We start from the raw sequence: 26,410 nt of genomic DNA on the forward strand, positions 1-26,410 counted from the left end.
ACATTTTAACATTTAATCAGAAATGACTTAAAAGGTTAATTCCATGACAGCTGCCACAAGAGTCAGAAGGACAGAGATGCTTTCCTGTGATCACACCTGCTTTGTTGGGGTTATCTGCTACCCACGCTATTGTAATCCCTCCAATCTCTGAGTCACTAAATCGCAGCAGGAAGGTTCCATTTGGCTTGGAAAGCAGCATATCTTGTGCCTGTTGCTTGTTTACAAACCCCAAAATCGCCCTGTGTGAAACACAGATGAACATCTAATATTATTAAAGTTTCATTTCAAATAAAATACTCAAGTTGCTTTGTAAAAAATAACTGAACACTTTATTGCCAATTTGACTACTGAATTTCTTTTGACTAGGTACTTATTCCTGCTAGATTGTTAATCCAGAATGAGCAATAAATATTACCAGCTGTGCCAATATTGCATGAATGAAAAAAGCAAATGAATGTCCTCAACATCTGAACACAAGCAGTGTGTTCAAAGGCAGGAACACATGGAGCTACCAAAAGCAGACACAGTCAAACAGTTATAGCTTTAAAGAAATTACCCATCATTCCAATGAGGCTTCAGATGTTTTTTTGTCAGCTCCATAACTCCATCAAACCACTGCCAGAATGTGAAACTTCGACCAGGTAAACTTTCCTTTTGAAAATAAAATCAAAATGTTTCAAATTGGATCCTATTCACCTTTATGTTCATTCTTCCATCTACAAAATGAAACTAGCAATCTTTGGATAATTTCTAGCATTTTTAGCTTATGGAAATAAGATTCAAGAATGAATGGGCACATCCCTTAATTCCACTAATCACTCTACAATCATTCCCTAGACATTGGAAATGCATTAGGACCATTTTATGTTTCTTCAAGCATGAAGAAACTGGATGATTCTAATACATCCCCAATGCACAGTAAGAAAGCATTCACTGGGAAATGTCAACATGAAAAAAATCAATCTCACTTCTGCTTGTATCTGCAAATTATTAAACTGTGATAAATAGTGGGCATGAACACTGTCAAGTTTTGGTCAAAGGACAAAAGCAGGATTCAGCAAAGAGGAAAAAGACAGGACTTAAGAAAAATTAAGAAAAAAAACTGGTTCACTATTTTGCTAAAAGTAAAACAGTATACAATAGACAAACACCCATATTTTATACCCCTTACACCATCACAGAAGATCCAAAACATTTTTACAGTTAAAGTATTATTTCATTAAATACAGTCACTCACTTAGAAATCACAATGGTCAGTTTTGTTTGTCTGGGAACTCTTTCAGGTTATATCTGAAGGGTCCTCTAACTTGGGAAGATTACCTACTCTGCAGCACTTGTTTACAACAGCTTGTGAGTGCACGATAGATCTCAGATGGTGCACAGAAGCAAACTCACAGAAATGCTAATATGAGCACTAGAGGTTTCAAAGAATAACTGTAAATGTCCAGTTGATACAGTCTCATGATATTAATTGTGGAATGAGTATTGGCTAGGACTTTGGCAATTCCCCCTTGCTATATATTTGGAGTACTGGCATGGGCCTCTTTTATCCAGAGATAATAGATGGGCTTCAGTTAACCAAGTTATCCAAAAGTGGTCATCTCTGACACTTCAGAGATTGAGCATTTCAGATCAGATTTTTTTGTCTTTAAGACTCTAGAATGAAACCACAAATCAAAAAATTGACTCAGAATTAAGGGTGTTACTAACTGAATCATAGCTAATACTTCAAAGAAAAAGCATAAAAGGAGTCAAGGTAAAAAAAAATACCATCTTAAAGGGATAGGATTCAGGTGATAATCTCTGTCAGTATAAAATGGGGTGACTGGATGTTATATGGGAAAGCAGATAGGATAGAACATCATTACAAACCCAGGACAAGAATGAAGATTAGTTAAAAATGGAGAAGTAACTGACTAAGCCAGCAACTATAAACTGAGGAAAGTGTAAAATAATAAGAAGTGTCACACAGAATGTTGACAAGAGTAAAAATTGCCTTGAACAAGAATCTGGAGAAAGAAATTCACTACTCTGAAATCAGAGGAAGGTGAGGAAGATTGCTAGTATTAACCGCACTAGAGTGAGAGTAAGAAAGTGGGAATGAGGGAAGGCTGAAGAGATCGTCACTTTTGCAGATTCATAAATACTTTATCAAGCGTTTATGATAAATACTGTAGCAATGAACATAGTTAATCAAAATGGAATGAGTTACAAATGTGTTACAACTTTTCCTTCAAGGGTATTAAAATGTGGAAAACAAGTGAAGCCAAAATACATACACGCACATGCAGACTGATGAAAGGGCCAGTTTCTCATTGTTAACTTCTCCGAAACTGCGCAAGCCAGCTTTTGGAGGTCTTTCACACTGGCAAGTACACACAAAAGCTGCATAATGGTTAAGATAATTTCTTACCCTATTAAATTGAGACCAAGAGATGGTCATATTACTGTAATCTTCTGGATGAATAGCTGAACTGCTGAATGCTTTCTGAGCTAGGAAAACAAGATTTTCTTCCGATAATCCTCTGTTGCTCTGAACCTCTGCTTTGAATTTCATATTGAGAGCCTCACATAACTGTGGCCACAGTACCTTATCAGGGACTACAAATGGGACTCTACCCTGAAGATGCAAATAGGAAACCAGTATGAACATTTTACTGATATAAGACTTGCATTTTAACACAAATACATTCCAGCCATTCAATGATAAGCATGTTCTAAATAAGAATTTACAGAGTAAAAAACAATCAAGCAATTTAATGACTAATTTTTAACTAAACCAGGTAAGATAAATTAGTCATCTTATTTGCAGTTAAACTTGAAAAGAATCTAACATCTGAGGCCCTGTGTTATTTAGAACATAGAACAGGTTCTTTGGCCCACAGTGTTATTTTGACCTTTTAACCTTTTTTAAGATCAATCTAACCCTTCCCTCCTACATAGCCCTCCATTTTTCTATCATCTGTGTGTCTGTCTAAAATTTTCTTAGATGCCCCTAATCTATCTGCCTTTACCATCAACCCTGGTAGGATGTTCCATGTACTCACCACTCTCCATGTAAAGAACCTACCTCTGACATCCCCCTCTATACTTCGCTCCAATCACCTTGAAATTATGCCATTTCAGACTTGGAAAAAGGTCTATGGTTGCCCACTTGATCTATGTCTCTTATCATCTTGTACACCTCTTGCAAGTCATCTTTCAACCTCTTTCGTTCCAAAGAGAAAAGCCCTAGCTCACTCAACCTGTCTCTAAAGACATGTTCTCTAATCCAGGCAGCATCCTGCTAAATCTCCTCTGCACCCCTTCTAAAGATCCCACAACCTTCCTGTAATGAGACGACCACAGCAGAACAATATTCCAAGTGTGGTCTAACCAGACTTTTATAGAGCTGCAACATCTCCTTGTGGCTCTTGTACTCAACCCCCCCGACTAATGAAGGCCAACACACCATGTGCCTTCTTAAACCACTCTATCAACTTGCACATCAACTTCGAGGGATCTATAGATGTGTACACCAAGATACCCTTGTTCCTCCACACTACTAAGAATCTTAACGCTGCATTGTCTTCAAATTGGACCTTCTAAAGTGAATCACTTCACACTTCTCCAGGTTAAACGTGTCTGCCACTTTTCAACCCAGCTCTGCAAACTATCAATGTCCTATTTTAACCTACGACAACCTTCTACACTGTCCACAACTACCAACGTTCATGTTAATTGCAAACTTTCTAATCCACTCTTCCAGTTCCTCATCCAAGTAATTTACAAAATTCCTGTGGAATACCTCTGGTCACCAACCTCTAGCCAGAACATGCTCCATCTACAATGACCCTCTACCTTCTATCAGTAAGCCAATTCTATGTCCACACAGCAAAGTTTCTCCTGACTTTCTGAATGAGCCTACCATGGGGAACCTTATTAAACATCTTACTAAAATCCATAAACACCAAATCCACTGTTCTAGCTCCAATGTACTTTGTTACATTCTCAAAGGATTCAATCAGGCTTGTGAGACATGACTCACCCTTCACAAAGCCATGCTGACTATTCCAAATCTGACTATGCTTCTCCAAATACTCATAAATCCTGCCTCTAAGAATCTTCTACAATAATTTGCCAAACACTGAATTAAGACTCACTGGTCTGTCATTCCCAGGGTTATCCCTAATCCCTTTCTTGAACAAAGGAATAACATTTGCCACCTTCCAATCATCTGGTACTACTTCTGTGGCCAGATGGCCATAAAGGTCATCACCAAAGGCACAGCAATCTCTTCCCTTGTTTCCCATAGTATCCTGGGGTCGATTCTGTTGGGTCCCGGGGATTCATCTATCCTAATGTTTTATTGTTATCCTAATGGTTTCTAATGAGAGAGAAGTAAAACCTCTTCAGCATTTTCACATTGATCTTATACAATTTTTAAAAATCTAATTAAGATTCATGAATTCAACACAAAGTTTGTTTCTAAAATGACAACTTGGGAGAGGGATTTGATACAAAGCCAATCTGGGTATACACTATATACGTTGGAAGTTGCTCTTGAGCCAAATGTCTCAAAAGAGGATTATAGCTTGGAAAATCTGTATACATTCTTATTATATAATTTGATGAGCAGCACAGATGCCCAGAAATCTTTTCTGGTCAGTACAAAAAAAATCGAGGAGGATTATTTTGTTCTAAAAATTAGAAGACTGTTTGCTTTGAATACAAGTATCCTCCTTAATTATTTTATAGGTTTTCTATCTGCAACATCTCAAAGTAACTTTAGAGATGAAGATCTGAGAACTTGGCAAGTAAAAAAATCCAGATTATGTAACTGTAAAACCCAATTCTCACAGAGATTTATTAATTTTTTCTTTAGTGTTCAGACACTACCTAAATTGATGATTACTGATGTGTTCACACACATTGATCTATATTTACTGCAAATTTTATAGCTTTCCTATGAATTATAATAGTAAACTCAGTACAAGACAAATTATGCAACTTACTGGCTCTGCAAATGCATTATCCCAGAGTACAGTGGCAGTGGCATTGTTGTCTTGGCTGCCATGAACTATCACCACCACCGGAAGTGACAAAGTCTGCCAGAATGAAAACAATTATTTGGACATTAATTAGACGCAATAGCATAAAACAATTTTGCTGTTACAATCTCTCTGCAAGCTCTGTATGTAACATACCTTAACCTGAAATACTAGCTCATTTCCACCAACACTGAATTGTGATTCAAAAAGAATTGTGAATTTTTCTTCTGTGACAGACTCTGCGCCACGTCGATCTGAACGCTTGATTCGTTTCAAAGACTAAAACAATCAAAAATAAAGTGGCATCAAGATTGTGCAACACTATCAGAATTTATGAAACACAGAAACTTCATTTACATTTTGTTTATAAAAATATGGATCTTTGCATTTGACCCACCCTGTGCTCCCAAAAATATTGACAAATAAACACACATCTCCCATATACCTCATATTATTTCTCCCACTACACCGCACATTGAAGTGGCTTTGTAGTTAACACAATGGACTGTACATGCAAAGATGCAAGTTCAAATCCAATCACAGCAGCTGGGAAATTTTAATTCAATTCAAATATGGAGAGTAAGCCTCCGGAAGATGGCATGAGCGAACAATGCTACCGCAGGTGACATTCTTGAGCCCAAGCAGCTTATAGACCATTACTTGCCGATCTCACCGATTAAAGCAGAGGAAAATTAAAACATTGAGGCAAGTATGGAAGGTGAGCTAGTGTGCAGCGCCATCTACCAGCCTTTCACTTGCTGCTCCTGAGGGAAGGTCCCTGCGTTCGAATGGCCTCTCCCTCCCTTGATGCTGTCGAAAGATGGCACCAAGGCTCTGGGTCTGCTTTTTGTGGATTGGACTATTGAATACTGAGTTAACTGAATATGGACTCTTTCAATTTTGTGTTTTATTATCTGTGCTTTCGCTCATTCTTTCTTGTTGCCATTTGCGCGATTTTGTTTTTGCACTTGGGGGGATTTCTGATGTTCTTGTTGCCTTTTGCGCGATTTGTTTTTTGCACATGGGGAGGTTGATATTCTTGTTGCTGTTTGCGCGATTTGCTTTTTTTTGCGTAGGGGATTGATGTTCTTGTTGCCGTTTGCATGATTTTTTTTGCGCGGGGGTTGATGTTCTGTTACTGTTTGCGCAATTTGTTTTTTTTGTGCTGAGGGAGAGGGTTGATGTTTTTCTTCGAACAAGTTCCATGGTTTTCTTTGTTTTGTGGCTGTCTGTGGAGATTATGAATCTCAGGGTTATATACTGCATATATACTTTGATAATAAATGTACTTTGAATCCTTTGAATTAAATTAGCAAGTACGAAGCTATCAGATTACCAGAAACACTCATCTGTTCCATTCTAATGGAGTGCGCCCTATTTCTGATTGTAAAATCACTAATGTGGTTGAGTCTTAACTGCCACCTTAGTTTAGTGGAAACTGGAGGCGAACAATAGACTCTGGCAGCAGCAACAACATACAAGCACCATGAATAAACAAAAGTTATGAAGTGATCATGACATTTCAAATGATACTGCTCAGATCTTTTTCTAGTGTACAGCCACTGCCTAACAATGCCAGAGATTTCAGGTGCTCTCTGAGCATAGTTTGAACATTCTCCCTCAGGTGTTTTACTTCCCCCCCACCTCCCCCCACCCCACACACACACCTCAAAGACAAGTAGGTTGGTAGGTTAATTGGCCACAGTAATTTTGTCTCGGTGTGTGCAGGCTAGTGACAAGCAAGTTGATAGAATATGAGGAGAATAATAATGGGATAAAGGAAATAACTGGTCCCAAATCAACTGTACTGTAGTAGGGATACCAAATGTTGTACTAAAGATTTTTGCTTACCATATTTCTAAAGTTGGCACTTAAGGTTCCTGTTGCTTGATGGTACTCCATAACACAACAGTTATTTAATATTTCACCACTGCTGTCACTGCCAGAAACACAAGTGGGTAAATATTCAGTGCTGGTATTCCTCGTTGTCCTTACTAGCATACTTGTGTTTCCTTCTCTAGCTTTTCTCAACACACATCCTCCCTTATGTACTGCTCTCTTCCACTTCCATGTGTTAGCATCCATACCCTTAAATTAGTTAAAATCCTCCCATATCATAAGTGAATCTGTCCTCGAATACATAGATCCCTGTCATGTTTTAGCCTTTCCTTTTTGAACAGATGCCTTCTGTCTCAGAGCCAGTCACAATACCCCATGAAGTTGAAGCCCCGAACCCTGCATGATGCCTCAAGCTGCACATTGATCATCTTCATTTCTACTCCAGATGGTGCAGAGCACTGCAGTAATCCAGGTTACTAGTTTCACATTTCTAATTTTTAAAGATTTTCTCCCTAGCAAAGTCTGTCTCATCATAGAACCTAAATATCCACCCCATATCAATGATAACAGCCTGCATCACAAACCCTCACTCCTCCCATCCACAAAATGTACTGTTCCCTCTGATGGCAACCAAGTGGCAAGTTTAAGCAGGACACACATTGACAGAAGGGTTGAAGAAAAATGTTTTAGGAAGTTACAAATGAGAAATTTTAGATTTAGGAGGAACAGAGGAACAAATCAGAAATATCATGTACAGTACTTGGATAGGTACATCGAGGCATGAGGTTTAAAGGGACATGGGCCAAATGCAGGAAACTGGGAATAGCTGAGTGGGCACTGATTACTGAACTGGTTGGACCAAAGTGCCCATATGTATACGGTATCGCTCATGACTCCAAGTTAATCAGAGAATATTTGGAGAGTCAAAAATAATTAGTGCAATCCATAGAAAAAGGAGTTACAAAAGACAAATTAGTGAGGGAGTAGGAAGGACATAACTTTAAGCAAGGAGATGTTTAATACAGATTCCTCCATGGTGTACTTGTTTTAAAATATCACAAAGGTGAAACTGCAGATTATGAAAATTCCAGATGTTCAAAATTCAAAAGAAAAATTAAAATTATTTGATGGGATTAAAATATAAAATATTCACTCAGCTTATAAAGAACTGTGCAAAAGTCTTAGGCACATGTAAAATAATCCAGTAAAGCAAAGATGCTTAAAAAATGAAAAATTTCTGAAGTATCAAAAAATTTACAATAAAGAGCAGTAAGCAGTAAATAAACTAAATCAAATCAATATTTGGTGTGACTACCCTTTGCCCTTAAAACTGCATCAATTCTCTTAGGTACACCATCATGTACTTTTATAAGAAAACTGTCTGGTAGGTTGTTCCAAGCATCTTGGAGAACTTGCCACAGTTCTGCAGACTTTGGCATTCTCGCTTGCCTCTGTCTCTCCAGGTAATCCCAGACAGCGTGGATGTTGAGATCAGGGCTCTATGGGGGCCATACCATCTGTTGCAGAACCCTTTGTTCTTCTTTTCTTTTCGCTGAAGATAGTTCTTTATGACCTTGACCTTGTGCTTGGGTCATTGTACTGCTGCAGGATGTTGGGACCAATCATAGGCCTCCCTGATGGTATTGTGTGATGGATAAGGATCGGCTTGTACTTGTTAGCATTGAGGATTCCATTAATTCTGACCAGTTCACCAACTCCATTTGCAGCCCCAAACCTGTAGGGAATCTCTGCCGTGCTTTACTGTTGGTAGCAGGTACTCATCCATGTAGCGCTCTCCAGTTCTTCTACATACAAACTGCCTCCTGTTTGAGCCAAAATTTCATATTTTGACTCCTTACTCCAGAGCACTTGAAGCCAATGTTCAGCACCCCAGTCTTTGTGTTTTTGTGCATAGGTGAGTCTCTCGACTTGTTTCCATTTTGGAGGAATAGTTTTTTTGCAGCAACTCTTACATGAAGGCCACTTCTGACAAGACTTCTCCAGGACATAGAGGGATATACTTGGGCTCCAGTGGTTTCTGTGAGTTCAGAGCTGGTAGCAGTGCTGGACTTTTTCTGATTTAGAAAGATGTCAGCTCAATGTACTGAATCTCCCATCTGCTGCACGCAATATCCGTGACCGACCACTGTGTTTCTGGTCCTCAACCTTGCCTATTTCTTCGTGCTTCTTCAGAAGAGCTTGGATAGCACACCTTAAAGTTCCAGTCTGCTGCAAAATTTCTGCTTGGGAGAGGCCTTGCTGATGCAGAATAACTACCTTGTGTCTCGTTGCTATGCTCACCCTTGCCATGGTGTCAGAATTGATGATTTGAAGGTTAAGCTGTCATATCTGCCACACCCTCACCTTTTACTTTGGTTATCCTTCACCCAGTTTGATTTGTTCTCAATCCATGTCAGTTCAGTTAATTCTACTCGTCATGTCATTGATCATTAGCACCTGTATGTTACCTGTGTTTAATTATGCACTGAACTACACCAACAAAGTAATCAAGTTTTTATTTGAAAAGTGGTCTATTAATTAATGTTACTTTCTTTGATGAAATACAAATATTTTCTAACATTTTTTTTTAGAAATTAAATGTCTGAAAACCTAAAATTTGCTCTTTACCACTGACACACTAATGCACAAGACCATAGACATCTAAAACAAAATTTATACATAAACTCTATGATGCCTAAGACTTTTGCACAGTACTGTATATGAAATATTGGACTATGGTAAGGGATTACTAGTGGCACGTCACCAGTTTCAAAAACAGCTACTTCCTTTCAACCTCTTGAACCAACTGGCACAACCCTAATTACTAGAGCTAAGCAACATCATAAGCACTTTGATCAGTATGGACAGTGTTTTCTTTAGCTCTAATTGTATTCCTTCTTGTAAAAATTGTTTAAATTTAACTTGCTCTTCTTTTGAATGCTGCTTAGATAATGCTTTTTGCCTGTGAAGCTGCTGCAAGCTTTTCATTGCACCCGTGCATTTGAGTAACTTGTGCATATGACAATAAACTCGACTTTGAAGATAATGAATTTCTTAAGTTTCTAAATGAGGCTAAGCAAAACAAAACAGCAAATTAATGTTCCTCTATTGTGGGAAAAATTCTGGATTCTACAATACCAGGCTTAGCCTAAATTAGGTACAAGTAATATATATTCAGAATGGACGCATTTCGTTAAAATGTCAATGCATAATTAAAAAATCTTAATACAGGCACAATGAATATTATACGTGTACTCAAAATAAAACATTACTTTAACAATGGGGACATCACTGCTTAGACTAAGGAAGGAAGGAAAAATATTAGAAAGAGTAAATTCACATTTTTTAAGCTGCACAGGGATATGCCATTACTAAAGAATGTGAAAATGGTTTCAGATATTTAGAGATCTGAGTAAATGAGGAGGCTTTGGCGAGTAGGGTAAAGGAAAACCCCAAGGCATTCTTCAATTATGTGAAGAACAAAATGATGACAGGAGTGAAGGTAGGACCAATTAGAGATAAAGGTGGGAAGATGTGTCTGGAGGCTGTGGAAATGAGCGAGGCCCTCAATGAATACTTCTCTTCAGTATTCACCAATGAGAGGGAACTTGATGAAGGTGAGGACAATATGAGTGAGGTTGATGTTCTGGAGCACGTTGATATTAAGGGAGAGGAGGTGTTGAAGTTGTTAAAATACATTAGGACAAATAAGTCCCCGGGGCCTGACGGGAATATTCCCCAGGTTGCTCCACGAGGAGAGGGAAGAGATTGCTGAGCCTCTGGCTAGGATCTTCATGTCCTCGTTGTCCACAGGAATGGTACCGGAGGATTGGAGGGAGGCGAATGTTGCCCCCTTGTTCAAAAAAGGTAGTAGGGATAGTCCGGATAATTATAGCCCAGTGAGCCATAGGTCTGTGGTGGGAAAGCTGTTGGAAAAGATTCTTAGAGATAGGATCTATGGGCATTTACAGAATCATGGTCTGATCAGGGACAGTCAGCATGGCTTTGTGAAGGGCAGATCGTGTCTAACAAGCCTGATAGAGTTCTTTGAGGAGGTGACCAGGCATATACATGAGGGTAGTGCAGTGGATGTGATCTACATGGATTTTAGTAAGGCACTTAACAAGGTTCCACACGGTCGGCTTATTCAGAAAGTCAGAAGGCATGGGATCCAGGGAAGTTCGGCCAGGTGGATTCAGAATTGGCTCGCCTACAGAAAGCAGAGGGTCATGGTGGAGGGAGTACATTTGGGTTGGAGGGATGTGACTAGTGGTGTCCCACAAGGATCTGTTCTGGGACCTCTACTTTTCGTGATTTTTATTAACGACCTGGATGTGGGGGTAGAAGGGTGGGTTGGCAAGTTTGCAGACGACACAAAGGTTGGTGGTGGTGTGGATATTGTAGAGGATTGTCGAAGATTGCAGAGAGACATTGATAGGATGCAGAAGTGGGCTGAGAAGTGGCAGATGGAGTTCAACCCGGAGAAGTGTGAGGTGGTACACTTTGGAAGGACAAACTCCAAGGCAGAGTACAAAGTAAATGGCAGGACACTTGGTAGAGTGGAGGAGCAGAGGGATCTGGGGGAACATGTCCACAGATCCCTGAAAGTTGCCTCACAGGTGGATAGGGTAGTTAAGAAAGCTTATGGGGTGTTAGCTTTCATAAGTCGAGGGATAGAGTTTAAGAGTGGCGATGGAATGATGCAGCTCTATAAAACTCTGGTTAGGTCACACTTGGAGTACTGTGTCCAGTTCTGGTCGCCTCACTATAGGAAGGATGTGGAAGCATTGGAAAGGGTACAGAGGAGATTTACCAGGATGCTGCCTGGTTTAGAGAGTATGCATTATGATCAGAGATTAAGTGAGCTAGGGCTTTACTCTTTGGAGAGGAAGATGATGAGAGGAGACACGATAGAGGCGTACAAGATATTAAGAGAAATAGATAGAGTGGACAGCCAGCGCCTCTTCCCCAGGGCACCACTGCTCAGTACAAGAGCACATGGCTTTAAGGTAAGGGGTGGGAAGTTCAAGGGGGATATTAGAGGAAAGTTTTTTACTCGGAGAGTAGTTGGTGCGTGGAACACACTGCCTGAGTGAGTGGTGGAGGCAGATACACTAGTGAAATTTAAGAGACTACTAGACAGGTATATGGAGGAATTTAAGGTGGGGGGGGTATATGGGAGGCAGGGTTTAAGGGTCGGAACACATTGTGGGCCGAAGGGCCTGTACTATGCTGTACTGTTCTATAACTAGTAGGAAAATAATCTGTTGGAGAAACCCAGCGGTACAGGCAGCATCTGTAGAGCAAAGGGATGGTTGATGTTTCAGGTTGAAATGGTCTTGACCTGAAACATCAACCATCCCTTTGCTCTACAGATGCTGCTTCACCCACTGAGTTCCTCCAGCAGAACAATTCTCGCTCCCAAATCCAGCATCTGCAGTCTTCTGTGTCTCTAATTGGGAGAAACATTGCAGAATGAAGGGCAGATAAAATTATTTGCAGAGAAACATTAAGTTATGCAAGCAATGAGCAGGATAATTTAGTGGGAGAACAGAACAACTGAGATGCAAAAGGACAGATCTATAGTAAAATAGAACTGAATGGAATGCACACTGAATAGATAAACTGATTTCTGAATTTCATGGATGAGGTACTTACTTTCTTGTATTTTCATTTTTCAGAAGTGCCTTTGCTTGCTGTTCACTGATAATAGTTGCTTTTACTTGGGGTGGGTTCATGTGTACATTCAGCTTTCCACCAACTAACAAACGTACAGTGGCTGCAAACTTTGTCTGAGTCTTCAAAACCTGAGGGGGTTGTTTCTCGATAATAAAGGTGCTGTATAAAACAAATGAATAACTACTTTGTACAATCTGTTCTACTTCAATAAGCTTATGACAAATTAAACATTATAAAATAGCTTTTAATCTCCAAAAACACATCTCTTTGCAATTTTTACACAACCACAGAAAAGTTATAGCACAAGAGGCTGCTAGTTAGCCTGCTGTGACCATGCTGGTTCTGTGCAAGAATATTTCCACTTCCCTGCCGTTTCTCTATAATTGTACAATTTCTGGTGATGAAATAGCTAACATTATTGAGAGCTTCCAAGGGCAAAGTGTGTTCCATTAAAATGTTTTTATTAGGATTTGGAATGAAATGGAAATTTGATTGAAAAATTGTATTTTATATCCAGTCTTACCAGAAGACACAGAAGCAGAATTAGGTCATTTGGCCCATCGAGTCTGCTCTGCCATTCCATCACGGCTGATTTATCCTTCTCAACTCTATTCTGCAGCCTTCTCCCCATACCCTTTGACACCCTTACTAATCATATCAACTTCCGCTTTAATTATACCCAATGACTTGGCCCCCACAAGATGTCTGCGGCAATGAATTCCACAGATTCACCACCCTCTAAAATTCCTCATTTCTGTTCTAAAGGGACATCTTTCCAGCCTGAGTCTGTACACTCTGGTGCTGGACTCCCTACTCCTTCCCCATAGGAAACACCCATTCCACATGCACTCGGTCTAAGTCTTTCAATATTCAATAGGTTTCAATGTGATCTCTCGAGCATTCATCATTATGATGTGCCGTGTCGTATGATGCAAGCAATCATTATCTCATGACCATGATTGTTCTTGGCAAATTTTCTATAGAAATGGTTCGCCGTTGCCTTCTTCTGGGCAGTGCCTTTACAAGATGGGTTCCCCTTGAGCATTACTGTGTGAAAATTAGGTGACTGTGATTCCGAGAGTGAAATACTGCACATTGTTTGCAGCGAAATGTTAAATATGCGGTATGTTACATTACTGACCTGGTAACTAGTGCAGATATTACATCTGTAATTGTTGCATTGAGCTCTGTAAGCAACTCCTCCACTGGGCCTGGAATGGGAAGCTGCTGTCGTTGGTGTTCAGCTCTCCTGATCTGCTGACGATTCTGCCATATTGTCTCAGCTAATTTCTCACACCTACAAGTGTAACAGATTTTCTAGTAACAGCATGCCAAGTATAAGAGCAACTTTTGACCTGGTTACATACCATTATAATTGGAACACAGATGAACACTAAATTCTAGAAGCTGAAAGACAATTTTTTGAACATGCTTATCATTTTGCCTAAATGTATCTGTTGCTAAAGAATATGCTACTTGATTGTAGAAACCCAACAATAAATCACAGGTTGTGATCAATACAGTTTAACATCTGCAAATATGAAAAATAACTTATTTTCAACAATTATGTCTGTCTATTAAAAGGGAGAGATAAAATGAGACAATTAAAGAAATAGTGTGGAAAACATACTGGCTTGGGTTGGTGCTGGGGCCCAGCAGATTAAAAATTTGGATGAAATAATTCAAGAGCAATATAGCTAAGCTGCTGCCAAAACAAAGCTGGTTACCAGTGTGGTTCCATAAAGAAAGCAGAGGGTCTTTGTTGTATGTAGCCAGAGTAATTGAATGGATGAGGTTATAGAAGATGGAATACAATGTGAAAAAATATATTCTCTTGCACAGAAAAACTGAAAACAGTTCTTTTAAGTGATAGGAATTGAAACATTCCAAGATATTGATTCTCAGAAGGACATGGGTGCTCATGTACATGACAGTGAAGGCTAACAAGAAGGTTCAACGAACAAATAGGAAGCCATCAGCATGATGATCTTTCTTGAACATAATTGATGCATAGAAGCAATGACATCTTACTACAATTATGAAGAGCTCTAGAGAGAGCATGTCTGAAATAACATATACAGATCTGGTCTCCCTAACCAAAAATGATTTGGTTATGGAAGAGGAAGCGAAACATAGAAATTGGGAGGACTGTGGCAAAATTATCCTGTGATGAGAACTTAAAAAGGCCTGGGTCTTTTGTCTCTGGATTTTAGATGAACAAGAATGGTCTCACTGAAAATACAAATTCTTATGGCTCTCGCAACAGCAGGTACAGAGACAATGTTTTACTTAACCCGTGTCCAGAAACAGGGGTCAGTCCAAAGTATGGGATTAGGCATTTAGGACAGACAAAAAATTTCTTCAGCCAGAGGGTACTGACTGTTCGGAACATTCTACCAGAGGAAATAAAAAATGTTTCTAAATTGCAAAGAAAGATAGGAGGGGATAAAAGAACCAACAGGAAAATCTATATTTGGGTAGTGGCTGAAAGTGACTGAATAACAAAAGGCAGGTCTGCCAAAAAGGAAACAAATAAATTCAGCATTTGATAGAAGAATGGAAAAAAAATCTAAATGCTGGTAATGAAATACCAGGGTGGGAAGGCTGATTATCTAAAACTGCTGAATTTGATGTTGGACTTTAGAAGCCCATTAACATGCCAGGAAATTGTATGCCAGTGAGCCAGTGTAAGGAAATTCTTGAAGAGTGAGGGATAGGATTGATTCACATTGTTAATGTATAGACTTATTAGGGTCAACATGGATTTGTGCAGGAGAAGTCATGTCTTACAAACGATATTTTTTTGATTAATGAGGACAACCAAAACTGGTTGCCAGTATGGTTCCATAAGGAATGCAGAGGGTCTTTGTTGTATATAGCTAGAGTAATGGAATGGATGAGGACATAGAAGATGGGATACAATGTGAAAAATATATTCTCTTGCACAGAAAAACTGAAAAACAGGGCAGTAGATGTTACATAGACTTTAGTAAAGCTTTGAACAAGGTCTCCCATGGAAGCTGATCCACAGGATTAGGGCACATAGGATCTACGGACACCTAGTAGATTGAATTCAAATTTTCGTTGTCCCTGGAAGACAAAGGGTAGTGGTGAGGGATATTATGACTGAAGGCCTGGAATCGATGCTCAAGTTATTTGGACGAAAATGTATTAGCAAGTTTAGTAAGATTAATAATTCTTCAAATGACACAAAAATTGACAGATGTGGATAGTGAGGAAGACTGTCAAAGGATTCAGCATTAAACCAGTCGGAAATGCAAACAGAGAAATGGGTTAGGGATACATTGTGGATCACCTCTGCACAGCTGGCCATTCTTTTATTTTTCCATTTCATTCCCACTTTTATATTTGGCCTCCAAAAGTATTTCAAAGAAGACCAATGCAAGTTCGAGCATATCTCAACTCCTGATCAGGCACGTTAGAGTCTTCCAGACTCTGCCATGAATTCTATTATATGCAACCAGCGATTTTTACCTATTATCTCACATCACCAGCATTTTTTTCCTCTCCCTTTCTGACACGATTCCAGTTCCTCCAGTTTACACCTTCTCCAAGCAGCCAGCACCAACACCTCCACCACTTGTATCATTCAATCTCTCCCAGTCTCCACTATCACAGAACTTCCATTCAGTTCTCACTGAGAACACCATCCCGGCAACTTGCACCTATTTTTAAATCTCCAATTTATCCCAGTTTTGTTCAAAAGTCTTAAGTAAAAACTTAACTCTGTTTCTCTCTCCATTACCTGCTAAATACTTCCAAAACTCTTTATTTAGGATTTTGAGCTTTTGCAGAATTTTGTTTTGGTGATAAACTAAAAATTAGTTCAAAATAAGGGAAAATACAAATCTGGATTATATGTAAGCAAAGAGACCATGACAAGTAAGCATGATGAGGCAAAGGCATGGGGTTATTATATAGTGAAGATATACATCACATGATCAACATCTGCAGTTGCTTTATTGATGAAAGATATTGTTATGGTCTTAGAAAAGAAAACATGCTCAAGGGCTCAAAGACAGAACCTAGTTGAAATTAAAATGTAGTTACACTTCTGGGAACATGCCTTAGTCCACTAAATAATGGAAAGAGTTGGCAAGGCAAATCTGCATGCATGCAAATTTCAGAAAGATATGATTGAGACAACATAGGCATAAAAAGCCACACTCCAACCTTGTACTGACTATTTATATCTCCCTGAAATTTTTGTTGCAGATTTCTTCCTCAGATTCCTCCATGAGTCAATGAACTACTGAATAAAGTGAACAAATACATCCATGACACAAAAACTCAGCCAATACACTCAACTTCAAAGCTTCCAATTTCAGTCACGTAATAGAGGATAATGTAACTCAATCAAATCCCATTAATAACCAGATATATTTTTGACAGTTTTGTTATTTTGAAACATTCAATTTAAAAAATCAAATATGAATTTCTTACCATGACTGAAGAACGTCCAAACCTCCTTCAGACTGACCACCATTCCCTGCCAACTGCTGGCGTCGTTTCCACTGAATCAATTCATCATCTAAAATAATTGTCTGGAGCTTACGAAGCAACTGCAATGTCTTTTGGTGTTTCTCAGCTAAATCCTATAAGTACACAGGAGTTTACACTTTGTTAGAAATTGTATTGCCAATGTCGATTGTGACTGTTGGAAACAATCCAAGGTGTTTTTTTTTAAAAGGAACCAATATACCAATTGAATGAATTTCACTTGAGGAAGCTTTTCTTTGATGAGAAGTACAAAGTCTATTCAAAACTTAATATTTCTATCAGATTAATGGCTTTATACCAAAAGTGATGAAGTAATCATAAACCAAATCTAAATTGATAGGGATTTTCATGGTATGACATATTTCACTGCATGATTCGACAAACATGTGACAAATAAAACTAATCTTTATAATTTCACAGAGAGAAATGACAACAATGAGTGCTTGAAATTAACACAGGCTAAAACAAACTTACATCGACTTGAAATGTTAACTCTCTCCATAGCTGCTGCCTGGCCTGCTGAGCATCTCCAGCATTTACTTTTTTTTCCATATTTCCAATATGTGAAGGTTTTGCTTTCCAATTACAGTATTTCATAAATAGAGTGTAATTAAAAGAGTACATCGATTAATTGGGGACCTAGGTGTTAAATTATTCACTTTACAATTAATCCTGTTAACCTCCAGAAATTTTGTGTTACTCAAGATTTCCAAATATATTTAGTATATATGGACAGTGAGGAAAGCCAAAGCTTGCAGCGAGATCTGGACCAGACAGAAAAAATGGGTTGAAAAATGGCAGATGGAATTTAATGCAGACAAGTTGGAGGTGTTGCACTTTGGGAAAACAAACCAGGGTAGGACTTGTGCAGTCAACGGTAGGGCACTGAAGAGTGTGCTGGAATAGAGGGATCTAGGAAAACAAGATATACAATTCCTTGAATATGGTGTCACAGGTAGATGGTCATAAAGAGAGCTTTGACACATTGGCTTTCATAAATCAAAGTATTGAGTACAGGAGTTGGGATGTTATGTTAAAATTGTATAAGATGTTGGTGATGCCAACATTTGGAGTATTGTGTGCAATTATGGTTACCTACCTACAGGAAAGCTAAGATTGAAAGACCATAGAGAAAAAAGTACGGATGTTGCTGAGGCTTGCAGACCTGAGTTATAAGGAAAGGTTGAATAGGTTAGGACTATTTCCTGGAGCATAGGAGAATGAAGAGAGATTTGATAGAGGTATAAAAAAAATTATTAGGGGTATAAATAGCCTTACATAGCTTGCAAGCAGGCTATTTCCTCTAAGGTTGGGTGAGATTAGAACCAGAGGTCATAGATTAAGGGCGAAATGTTTAAGGGGAATATGAGGGTGAGCCTCTTCACTCAGAGTCTAGTGAGTGTGTGGAACAGGCTGCTAGCAGAATTGGTGGATGTGGGCTCAATTGCAACATTTAAGAGAAGTTTGGATAAATACATGGATAAGAGGGATATGGTGGGCTATGGTCCAGGTGCAAGTCAACAGGACTAGGTAGATTAATAGTTTGGGATGGACTAGATGGGCCAAAAGGCCTGTTCCTGTGTTGTGTGTTCTATGACTCTAAATGACACAAGAATTTGGCAAACTGCTTACAAATTTTTATCTCAGGAACAACAGGATAAAAGGTTAATTACAGAATTAATCTTTGTTAATTGCAGAAATCAATACCATTAGACCGTCATGTATGTATATAATGAATGAATTTGGGTAATAAATCCCACCAGCTCATTTCTCATTTTACATATTACGGTAACCAACTGAGCAAGGCGAACAGCTGACCATGCATCACTTGCAATTTATGTTCATTCCAAAAAAATTACGAGTGCACAGCACAAGACTGTGCTAAATTTTCATCAACTGCCAATGTCACTCAAAGTGAACATCCAGGGTCAATTCACTTTTCATCCTTTAAAGGTTATGCCCAAGATAAACAATTGATACCAGGTGGCTTCTGAAATTGGGAATAATTAATTTCACACATTCATGGGTGCAAAACTCTACCAAGATAAATGTAATTGAATCCACAATATTCTGCAGTTTAAAGCCATTATCAATTTTTATTTTCTTAGATATTATTCAGAAGGTGTCAAGCAGCACATCCTTTATTAAGAAAATATTATGAAATTGTAAATACCAGTCTGTATTGCTGTAGTGTCTGGGCTTCTCGCTGTAACCAACCCTCCAGAGACGTCCGCTTTTGTTGCAAGCTTTGTTCTCTCAAGATACGGTTCTGGTCTTGTGGGCTCAGCTGAGCAAGTTGAGCAAGCTGAGCTAGAAAAATAATATTACAGTGTTAAATAAAAATACATTTTCACATTTTAAAAATGGCTTGATCTATGTACAAGTCTTGTTGTTCAATCACCTTTACTAAAACCAATGTTAGAGAGATTTCCATCAAAAAACTGCACAAATTGTGCCTGTAACAATCTTAGTAGTAGAATTTTTCCCCTTCTGAGAATTCAGAGAATTTCGCTCAATCATGCATCCAAACCAAACCTTGCAGAATTCAAAAAACAAGAAATTAAGCAATCACCAAAGGCTTAAGAAGGAATTCCCAAAGTAGCTGTCACTGATTCAGTCCTGTTATATAGCCTTCCCTAATGATATCAAGGAACACTGGTTGAATAAATGAAAAGTTAGCATATGCAACACACTTTGCGCTGAATATGTATATCTGAGCGAGTTTTCAAAATGTACTAGGCCATAATTACTACTCAAAACGGATCCAAAAATGAAGTTCTATGCACATGTAACCCTCTAAAAATATCTAATAATTTTATTCTTCATAATAGCTTCTCAAAACCAGGGATCCCTCTGAACCACAATCAGATTGTCCTACCACAATCAATGCTGGAGAAAAGGAGAAGCCACACCATGGGGATTTCTAGATATGGGTAGTAAGCTTTATCAGGTCAGCAGCAAGTGCCATCACTGTGGGACTGATTACAAAGTACAGGCCCATTGTCTATTCACAGATAAATCAAATGGCTCACACACTACAAAATATCTGTGGCTGTTTATGAACTCCAGTCCATTAACTAATTTTTGCAGGAACAACAGCTGCTACCTCCATCGCAGATAGTGCAGGGGAAAAAAAAACTTCACCTCAGTTATCATTGGCCCTGGTAACAGAGGCTTGTGGCTAAATGAAATGACTCCGCAGATGCAAGAGCACAAACCTGTGTCATTGTGGAGTACAGCAATAACCAGGGCATCCAAACACCACCACTCTCTTGATGGAACAGACAGCCAACCTGACTAGGTACCCATTTGCTGCTGTCGTTACCAGCGCCACCAGGAATAGATTTTGCATTCTTGCATTTCCTGGCCACAACACATCAGACAAGAAAAAAGCAAGATAAGGAAAAGACCACAAAGGTCCAGAACTTTATAAGGGACTTTTGAGACTGTGGGGAGGAACACACAGATCTTGGAATGACATAGCTCATAAACCATAAATAGGAGAGGGCTGTCAAGCTATGAAAGAAAAGAACTTAAGGGTCTTGGCTCAAAATATCAACTGTTTATTCCTCTCCACAGATACTCCCAACTTGCTGATCTCCTTCAGCATTTTGTGTATGTTACTTAATAAGGACTGTGGAAGCCAAGTCATTGAATGTACTTAAAGTGGAGGTTGATAGGTTCTTAATTAGGAAGGGTGTCAAAGGTTATGGGGTTAAGGCAGGAGAATGGGGTTGACAGAGATAATAAATTACATAAATTGCTGGTTAGTCTGGCATCAGAATTTTGCAAATTTGTAAGACAACTTTACTTAAAAAACAATGGAGTGGGAATGGAGGAGATTTTTCAAGATACATGATGGCAAAAGGCTTTAGTTTTGCATAAAGTTATGCAATTTCAGGCAGTTGCAGCTCCAAAATCCAAGACATTTGACGATCCACATTCACTACATGTCCATCTGCGGAAAATCACACTTTTCCTCAGAGTTCTATTATAAACCATGTGTTTTGTTTGGTGATGAGAGAACCAGCTGCAGTAGGAAATGTTCTGATTTCGAAGATCTCCTGCTCACCTGAAAATTACAACTGAGTGCAATAGTCACATTTATGCTATTTCTTATACAATGTGCATTATAGTAAATTAGGTTTTAATTTTTCCTTTGCTTTTATTTTATTTAGAGATACAGCACAGTAACAGGCCTTTCTGGCCCAAAGAGTCCGCACCACCCAATTACACCCATGTGATCAATTAACCTACTAACCCACAAGTCTTTGGGATGTGGCAGAAAGCCGGCGCACCCCGAGGAAACCCACACGGTCACAGGAAGAATATACAAACTCCTTACAAAGGTAGAATTGAACACAGGTCGCAGGCGTTGTAATAGTGTTACGTTAACTGCTACACCATCATGCTGCCCATAGGGCACAGTAAACAATTCAAGGCTCAAATTCAACCACAGTCCACTTCATACCTTATATGATACTAGCTTGGAAATGCATTATCATCAACAGATCTAATCCCTGAACAATAAGCCCACGCTGCCCAATTACACCCATGTGACCAATTAACCTACAAACTTGTACATCTTTGGGATGTGGGAGGAAACTGGAGCACCCAAAGGAAACCCACGCGGTCATGGGGAGAACGTACAAATTCCTTATAGTGGTGGGAATGAATCCGGATTGCTGAAATAATAGCGTTATACTAACTGCTATGTTACAGTGATGCCCTCAATGAATTTTTGATTCTACATATGATAAAAACTTTATGAACAGTTTCTCATTTAACATACACAATCTTAAAATAAACAATCAGAACAAACCATTTGCAAAAAAAGTTGAAATCCACTAAAAATTCTGTTGGTGCAAAACCCTAATTACCTTGTATCCGTAGACTCTCTTGATATTGTATAATAAAGTATTCTTGGGTGTGCTGAAGCTTTCGTAGTTCATTCTCAGTATCCTGAGTCAATAGCCTTAGTTCCTCAAATGTTTGGTTTATTTGAAGGTGTTTCTGAGACATGGAGTCCAGTATACCTACTGGTGAACTTGGCTACATTTATAAAGAAACATTAGTTGATTTCACTGGTGCTTACTCAGCATTTCACTGCAAAAATCCATACCCCTATTTACTCATGTTTCTTTTACATTTACAAATACCAAGGACAAGGATTAAATGTTAAATGTTTAAAAATCCTTCCAAACAATAAATCAAAACTATCATTCCAAATATGGACAAATCAATTGTTAAAAAAACATGTTTCTATCTACCAAGTTTGATATTCAAAGGAAGAAATTCATCTTCATCCTGTTTACATTTGGCATCTATTTATAACAGTATTATAAACCCACAGGATAAATGAATAACTTGGCCTTCAACTCATCAATAAAGAAATTAAACATTCTACTAAAGCAATAAAAAGATCAATTCAAAAATAAGCATTACGAATGATATGTTCTATTGTAATTTTGATTTTGTTCTTCCTTTTTTCAGGTTTTCTGGATGTCACTAAATGCTGTGCCTAAAACAACCTGTCCTAGTTATGGCAAACAAGGTGAAGATGAATAACTGCAAATTGTTGCAGTCATTTACTCACTGTTAATGTTTCAGAGGAATGCAATCTTTCATCAATGTAATAGAACAAATAATGAAAAGGATAACCTATCAATTAAGGTAGCAGAATCACAGATTTTGGCGTCAATTTATTTGGGTAATTTTGTCTAAGTAAAAATAAACAAGATAAACTGAGTTTGTGACACTTTATATTTTAATGCATTTCTGATTTAGGGAAGACTTACAAGCAACTAATTGCCAAAAAAAAGTAGTTACTACGATTACTAATTTTCCAAGAATAATTATTTCACATTTAGGGCGCTTCATAAGTGCCTTCATCAAAAAGTAGTTTGCTCATATAGTTGAGGCAAGGAACATCCTAAGTGACAAAATGATGAATGGCCATGTGTGCTGCGCAAACAGTCTCGAAACAACTTCGAAATCTGAACACTGCATGTTAGCTAGGTGTAGTCTAAGGATGCGTACGACACTATTTTTCTAAAACTCCCACGGAAAATTCTCCCTTGCCAAAAGGGGGTGTAACTTTAATATTCCTCATTGAAAATTGAGATCTTCTTCATGAACCTAGAGCAAGAGCTTTAATCCAAAGGTATACATGAAGAAGATGGTGCCAGCGAACAACACAACCATTTATATTCTGTGTTTCTCACTCATTTTTTTGCTGTTTGTCCAATTGTTTCTTTTGGGTGTTGGGGGTTTGATATTTTTCTTTGAATGGGTTCCACAGTTTTCTTTGTTTCGTGGCTATCTATAGGAAGACTTATCTCAGTCGTATTCTGCATACATACTTTGATATTAAGTGCATTTTGAATCTATGTATGAATGGCGACAGGGTCCAAAATATTTTTTTTATATATAGTAGTTGTGGGGTTCCAAAACACATTCATTTTCAATGGAAAAATTAAGGATTTAAAATTCTGGCTGATTTTTTTTTTCTCTTTAATCAGCTAAATCAAAGAACAATGTTTATTTCAAAATAAATCACCCAAGGCTTAAATGTATTTTTTTTTAAAAGATAAAAATGATTTTGCCTGCTCAGTTAAGTGTGCACTTACAGATGGTCAGGCTGTGTATTATAGAAGCAAATTCTTTTGTGCTTGCCCAAAATGTTCAAGAGATTACACTCATAGCTTGTTTGTAGTCCCAGAGAAGATAACCCAGTAACGAGGCCAAAAAAAATAAAATATTTCAATATTGTTTTAAAATGATAAACATTGTTTAGACTGGTGCATCATTGTTCTACTGACATTATGTTGTTACTGAACTTTAAAACTTACCCTTTAGAATGCCACAAAAAAGGGGAAAGATTCTGACAGAATTCTACATAAGTGAATTATGAAGGTCGTGTGCAAACATCATGATCACTGGCAAAGCCAGATATAGCAGCTTGTATATGAAATTGGATTCAAACATCATTTTTAATATTCTGACTATCTTTAGATCCCCTTAGAAGACAATTTCCTCAGTTCTCCTGTACCTCAAATCACAACTTCAAGCTCTAGTCTTTTGCCATTTTCCTTGTCCACAATGTACCACATTCTTGACTTCATTATTTCCTCTGTCCTTGTTTGAAACTGCATACCGGTTATAACTTCTGGTAAAGATGCCGCTGGCAAGACATGGCAATGCTTTACAGGCAGCAAACAAAACTACTATTTTATTAATTATGCTTTTTCTGAACTACAATCACTGCAATCTACAGTCTGTAATTTCCCTTTGGGAGTCGTGCGTTAGAACCATCTGTACTATCTGCTGTTCTTGCAGCATTCTGAAGGATTCAACAAACTTTACTCTCAAAACTGCAAGTACAGTCGTGGCACCCATACTGGAGTGGACTTGGGGCTGGATTGAAGTAGTGGGGCCCAGGCCCAAGAGTGAAAAACAAACCAATATTTGGATGTTACTGGAGCAGATCTGGGGTCGAAACTTGAGTGAAAAATGAATCGATGATTGGCTAATTTAAGTGCCGAGCCAGATTAAAAAGATCTAGGCGTCAACGCCAAGGCTGAAGGATGAACGTGAAATTCAGCTCACTACTCGCCTCAGCACTGAACCAACTCTGCAGCTGTATCTCTTGCTGCTCTTTGTAGATCTAAATCCAATAATCTATGTGTTCTTCCTCCTCCCCTATACCGCTAACTGATGAAGGCTATTGTGCAGCTAAATAATGCTACATTCTGGCTTGCCAATGGCCTTTGAGTATTATAGACTATCAAAGTCACTTGTTGCATGTAAATATGGGATCTTTTAAAAAATAAAGTGATGCCGCATGCAGCTTAAATATCTGTTTTGCGCAGACTGGAGTAGCACCACAATTTCATTATCTTGAGCAATGACAATAAAGTTCTATTCTATTAATGGTATATCATTTACAAGGATCTCTGTAATACAGCACTCCTTATCTGCCTCAGGTTTCCATTCCTCCTACAATTTGCAGACTTTTAAGCCAATCCTGGATGAACTAATCACTACTTTCCAAATGATTCATCTTCACATTTGTTCCTTTGAATCTTGGTAAGTCCTTCACCTTAGTTTCTCAATTCAGGAAAGCTATTGTTACTTTTTATACCAGTGATTAAAGACCTAAAGCTCTATCAAAGGATTTCCTCACCCTCGAATTTAGAACTTACATTTGTAGCTTCTCTAATCAGTCTCTGTTCATGGTACAAAATGTGTTTGATTGATCTAACCAGTTCCAGTGGACAACGGTCATATGTATTCTAGAAAGAATTAAATAAAAATTCAAAAGTTACATTGTCCAAAGCTCAAATCCATACAATGAAATGCACAAGGCCTAAATTCGCACCTCTTAAACTCCTTGACATGAGAAAAATATATTTAACAACAAATTGCCTTCTTTTCTAAAACGTCAATCTTGAACTTGGTTGAAGGCAGAATTGTCAAATTCTAGTTTTACAGATCCAACAGCAATCATGAACAAATTTAGATGGGTAATTCCGGCAATCATTTAGTTGAGGAAGGTAAAGCCTTATTCCAATCCAAGTAGTAAGCCAATTCAATATCAGACAAATTAAGTCAAGCTGTCCATTTTCCCAGAAAAGGTGGAGAGCTAGAGTAAAAACTAGTGAAAGATTTGTCAGACTACTGGTGCAGAAGAGCAGGTAATATTGTTGAGTTGAATAAGTCATGCTTATAAAAGATACCCCACTCCCCGGGCCAAAAAGTGTTACATAATACATTCTTACTCAGATGTTAATATAATTGAGACACTGGCATGACACATAGAATTTGCAACTTCCTTCCACTTTGTATATCTGTTTGGTAAAAAAAAATAAAATTAACTCTGCCCTGGATGGTCCCATGCCTGGCTGCTAAAGGAGGAGGGTTGGGCATGGGGCTAGCAACATCATTCCCTTCTGTTGCCCAGTGATACAGAAAAGGCAACAGAAGCTCTAAAGACCTCATCCCTGGGAGAGGAAGGATACACCAAGAAGAGGGGCTAAACTTGGGGGAAGGGGGAACAACTTGAAAGACTGGCACAGGACAGAGGACTCTAGCGAGTTACTACTGGCAGTCTATTATGTAATACAATTGTTAATAAAAGTATGAAATTGAAAGAAACCAAATCATAACTCATAAACAATGGCGGAACAAAAATAAAATATACTTGATGTAGGTGACAGGCTGAAAAATTACCAGTAAAGGCAAAATTATCAAAAATTGTTTTTAGCCAATATTGGAAACCAATAAAATATTCTACATTTTATTTGGTTTATAATGTAAAAATACAATTTACTCATTGACAT

At 38.3% G+C, this 26,410-nt stretch overlaps 1 protein-coding gene across 5 annotated transcripts in view; it reads right to left on the minus strand.

Moving 5' to 3' along the window:
• The window catches only part of LOC134340471 (signal transducer and activator of transcription 5B-like), a 168,212-nt gene that overhangs the window by 12,859 nt on the left and 128,943 nt on the right, over positions 1 to 26,410 (minus strand). For all 5 annotated transcript variants that reach the window (XM_063037774.1, XM_063037772.1, XM_063037773.1 and 2 more), the window contains 12 exons: positions 25,274 to 25,363; positions 21,950 to 22,121; positions 19,243 to 19,379; positions 17,013 to 17,164; positions 13,690 to 13,845; positions 12,528 to 12,707; positions 6,882 to 6,969; positions 5,187 to 5,309; positions 4,995 to 5,087; positions 2,414 to 2,620; positions 557 to 651; positions 97 to 239 (listed from right to left, as the gene is read on the minus strand). In XM_063037774.1, coding sequence (XP_062893844.1) covers positions 97 to 239; positions 557 to 651; positions 2,414 to 2,620; positions 4,995 to 5,087; positions 5,187 to 5,309; positions 6,882 to 6,969; positions 12,528 to 12,707; positions 13,690 to 13,845; positions 17,013 to 17,164; positions 19,243 to 19,379; positions 21,950 to 22,121; positions 25,274 to 25,363 — 1,636 coding nt within the window. The remainder of the gene's footprint in view (positions 1 to 96; positions 240 to 556; positions 652 to 2,413; positions 2,621 to 4,994; positions 5,088 to 5,186; positions 5,310 to 6,881; positions 6,970 to 12,527; positions 12,708 to 13,689; positions 13,846 to 17,012; positions 17,165 to 19,242; positions 19,380 to 21,949; positions 22,122 to 25,273; positions 25,364 to 26,410) is intronic.

This window comes from Mobula hypostoma, chromosome X1 (assembly GCF_963921235.1).
Source record: "Mobula hypostoma chromosome X1, sMobHyp1.1, whole genome shotgun sequence".
Taxonomy (NCBI): Eukaryota; Metazoa; Chordata; class Chondrichthyes; order Myliobatiformes; family Myliobatidae; genus Mobula; species Mobula hypostoma.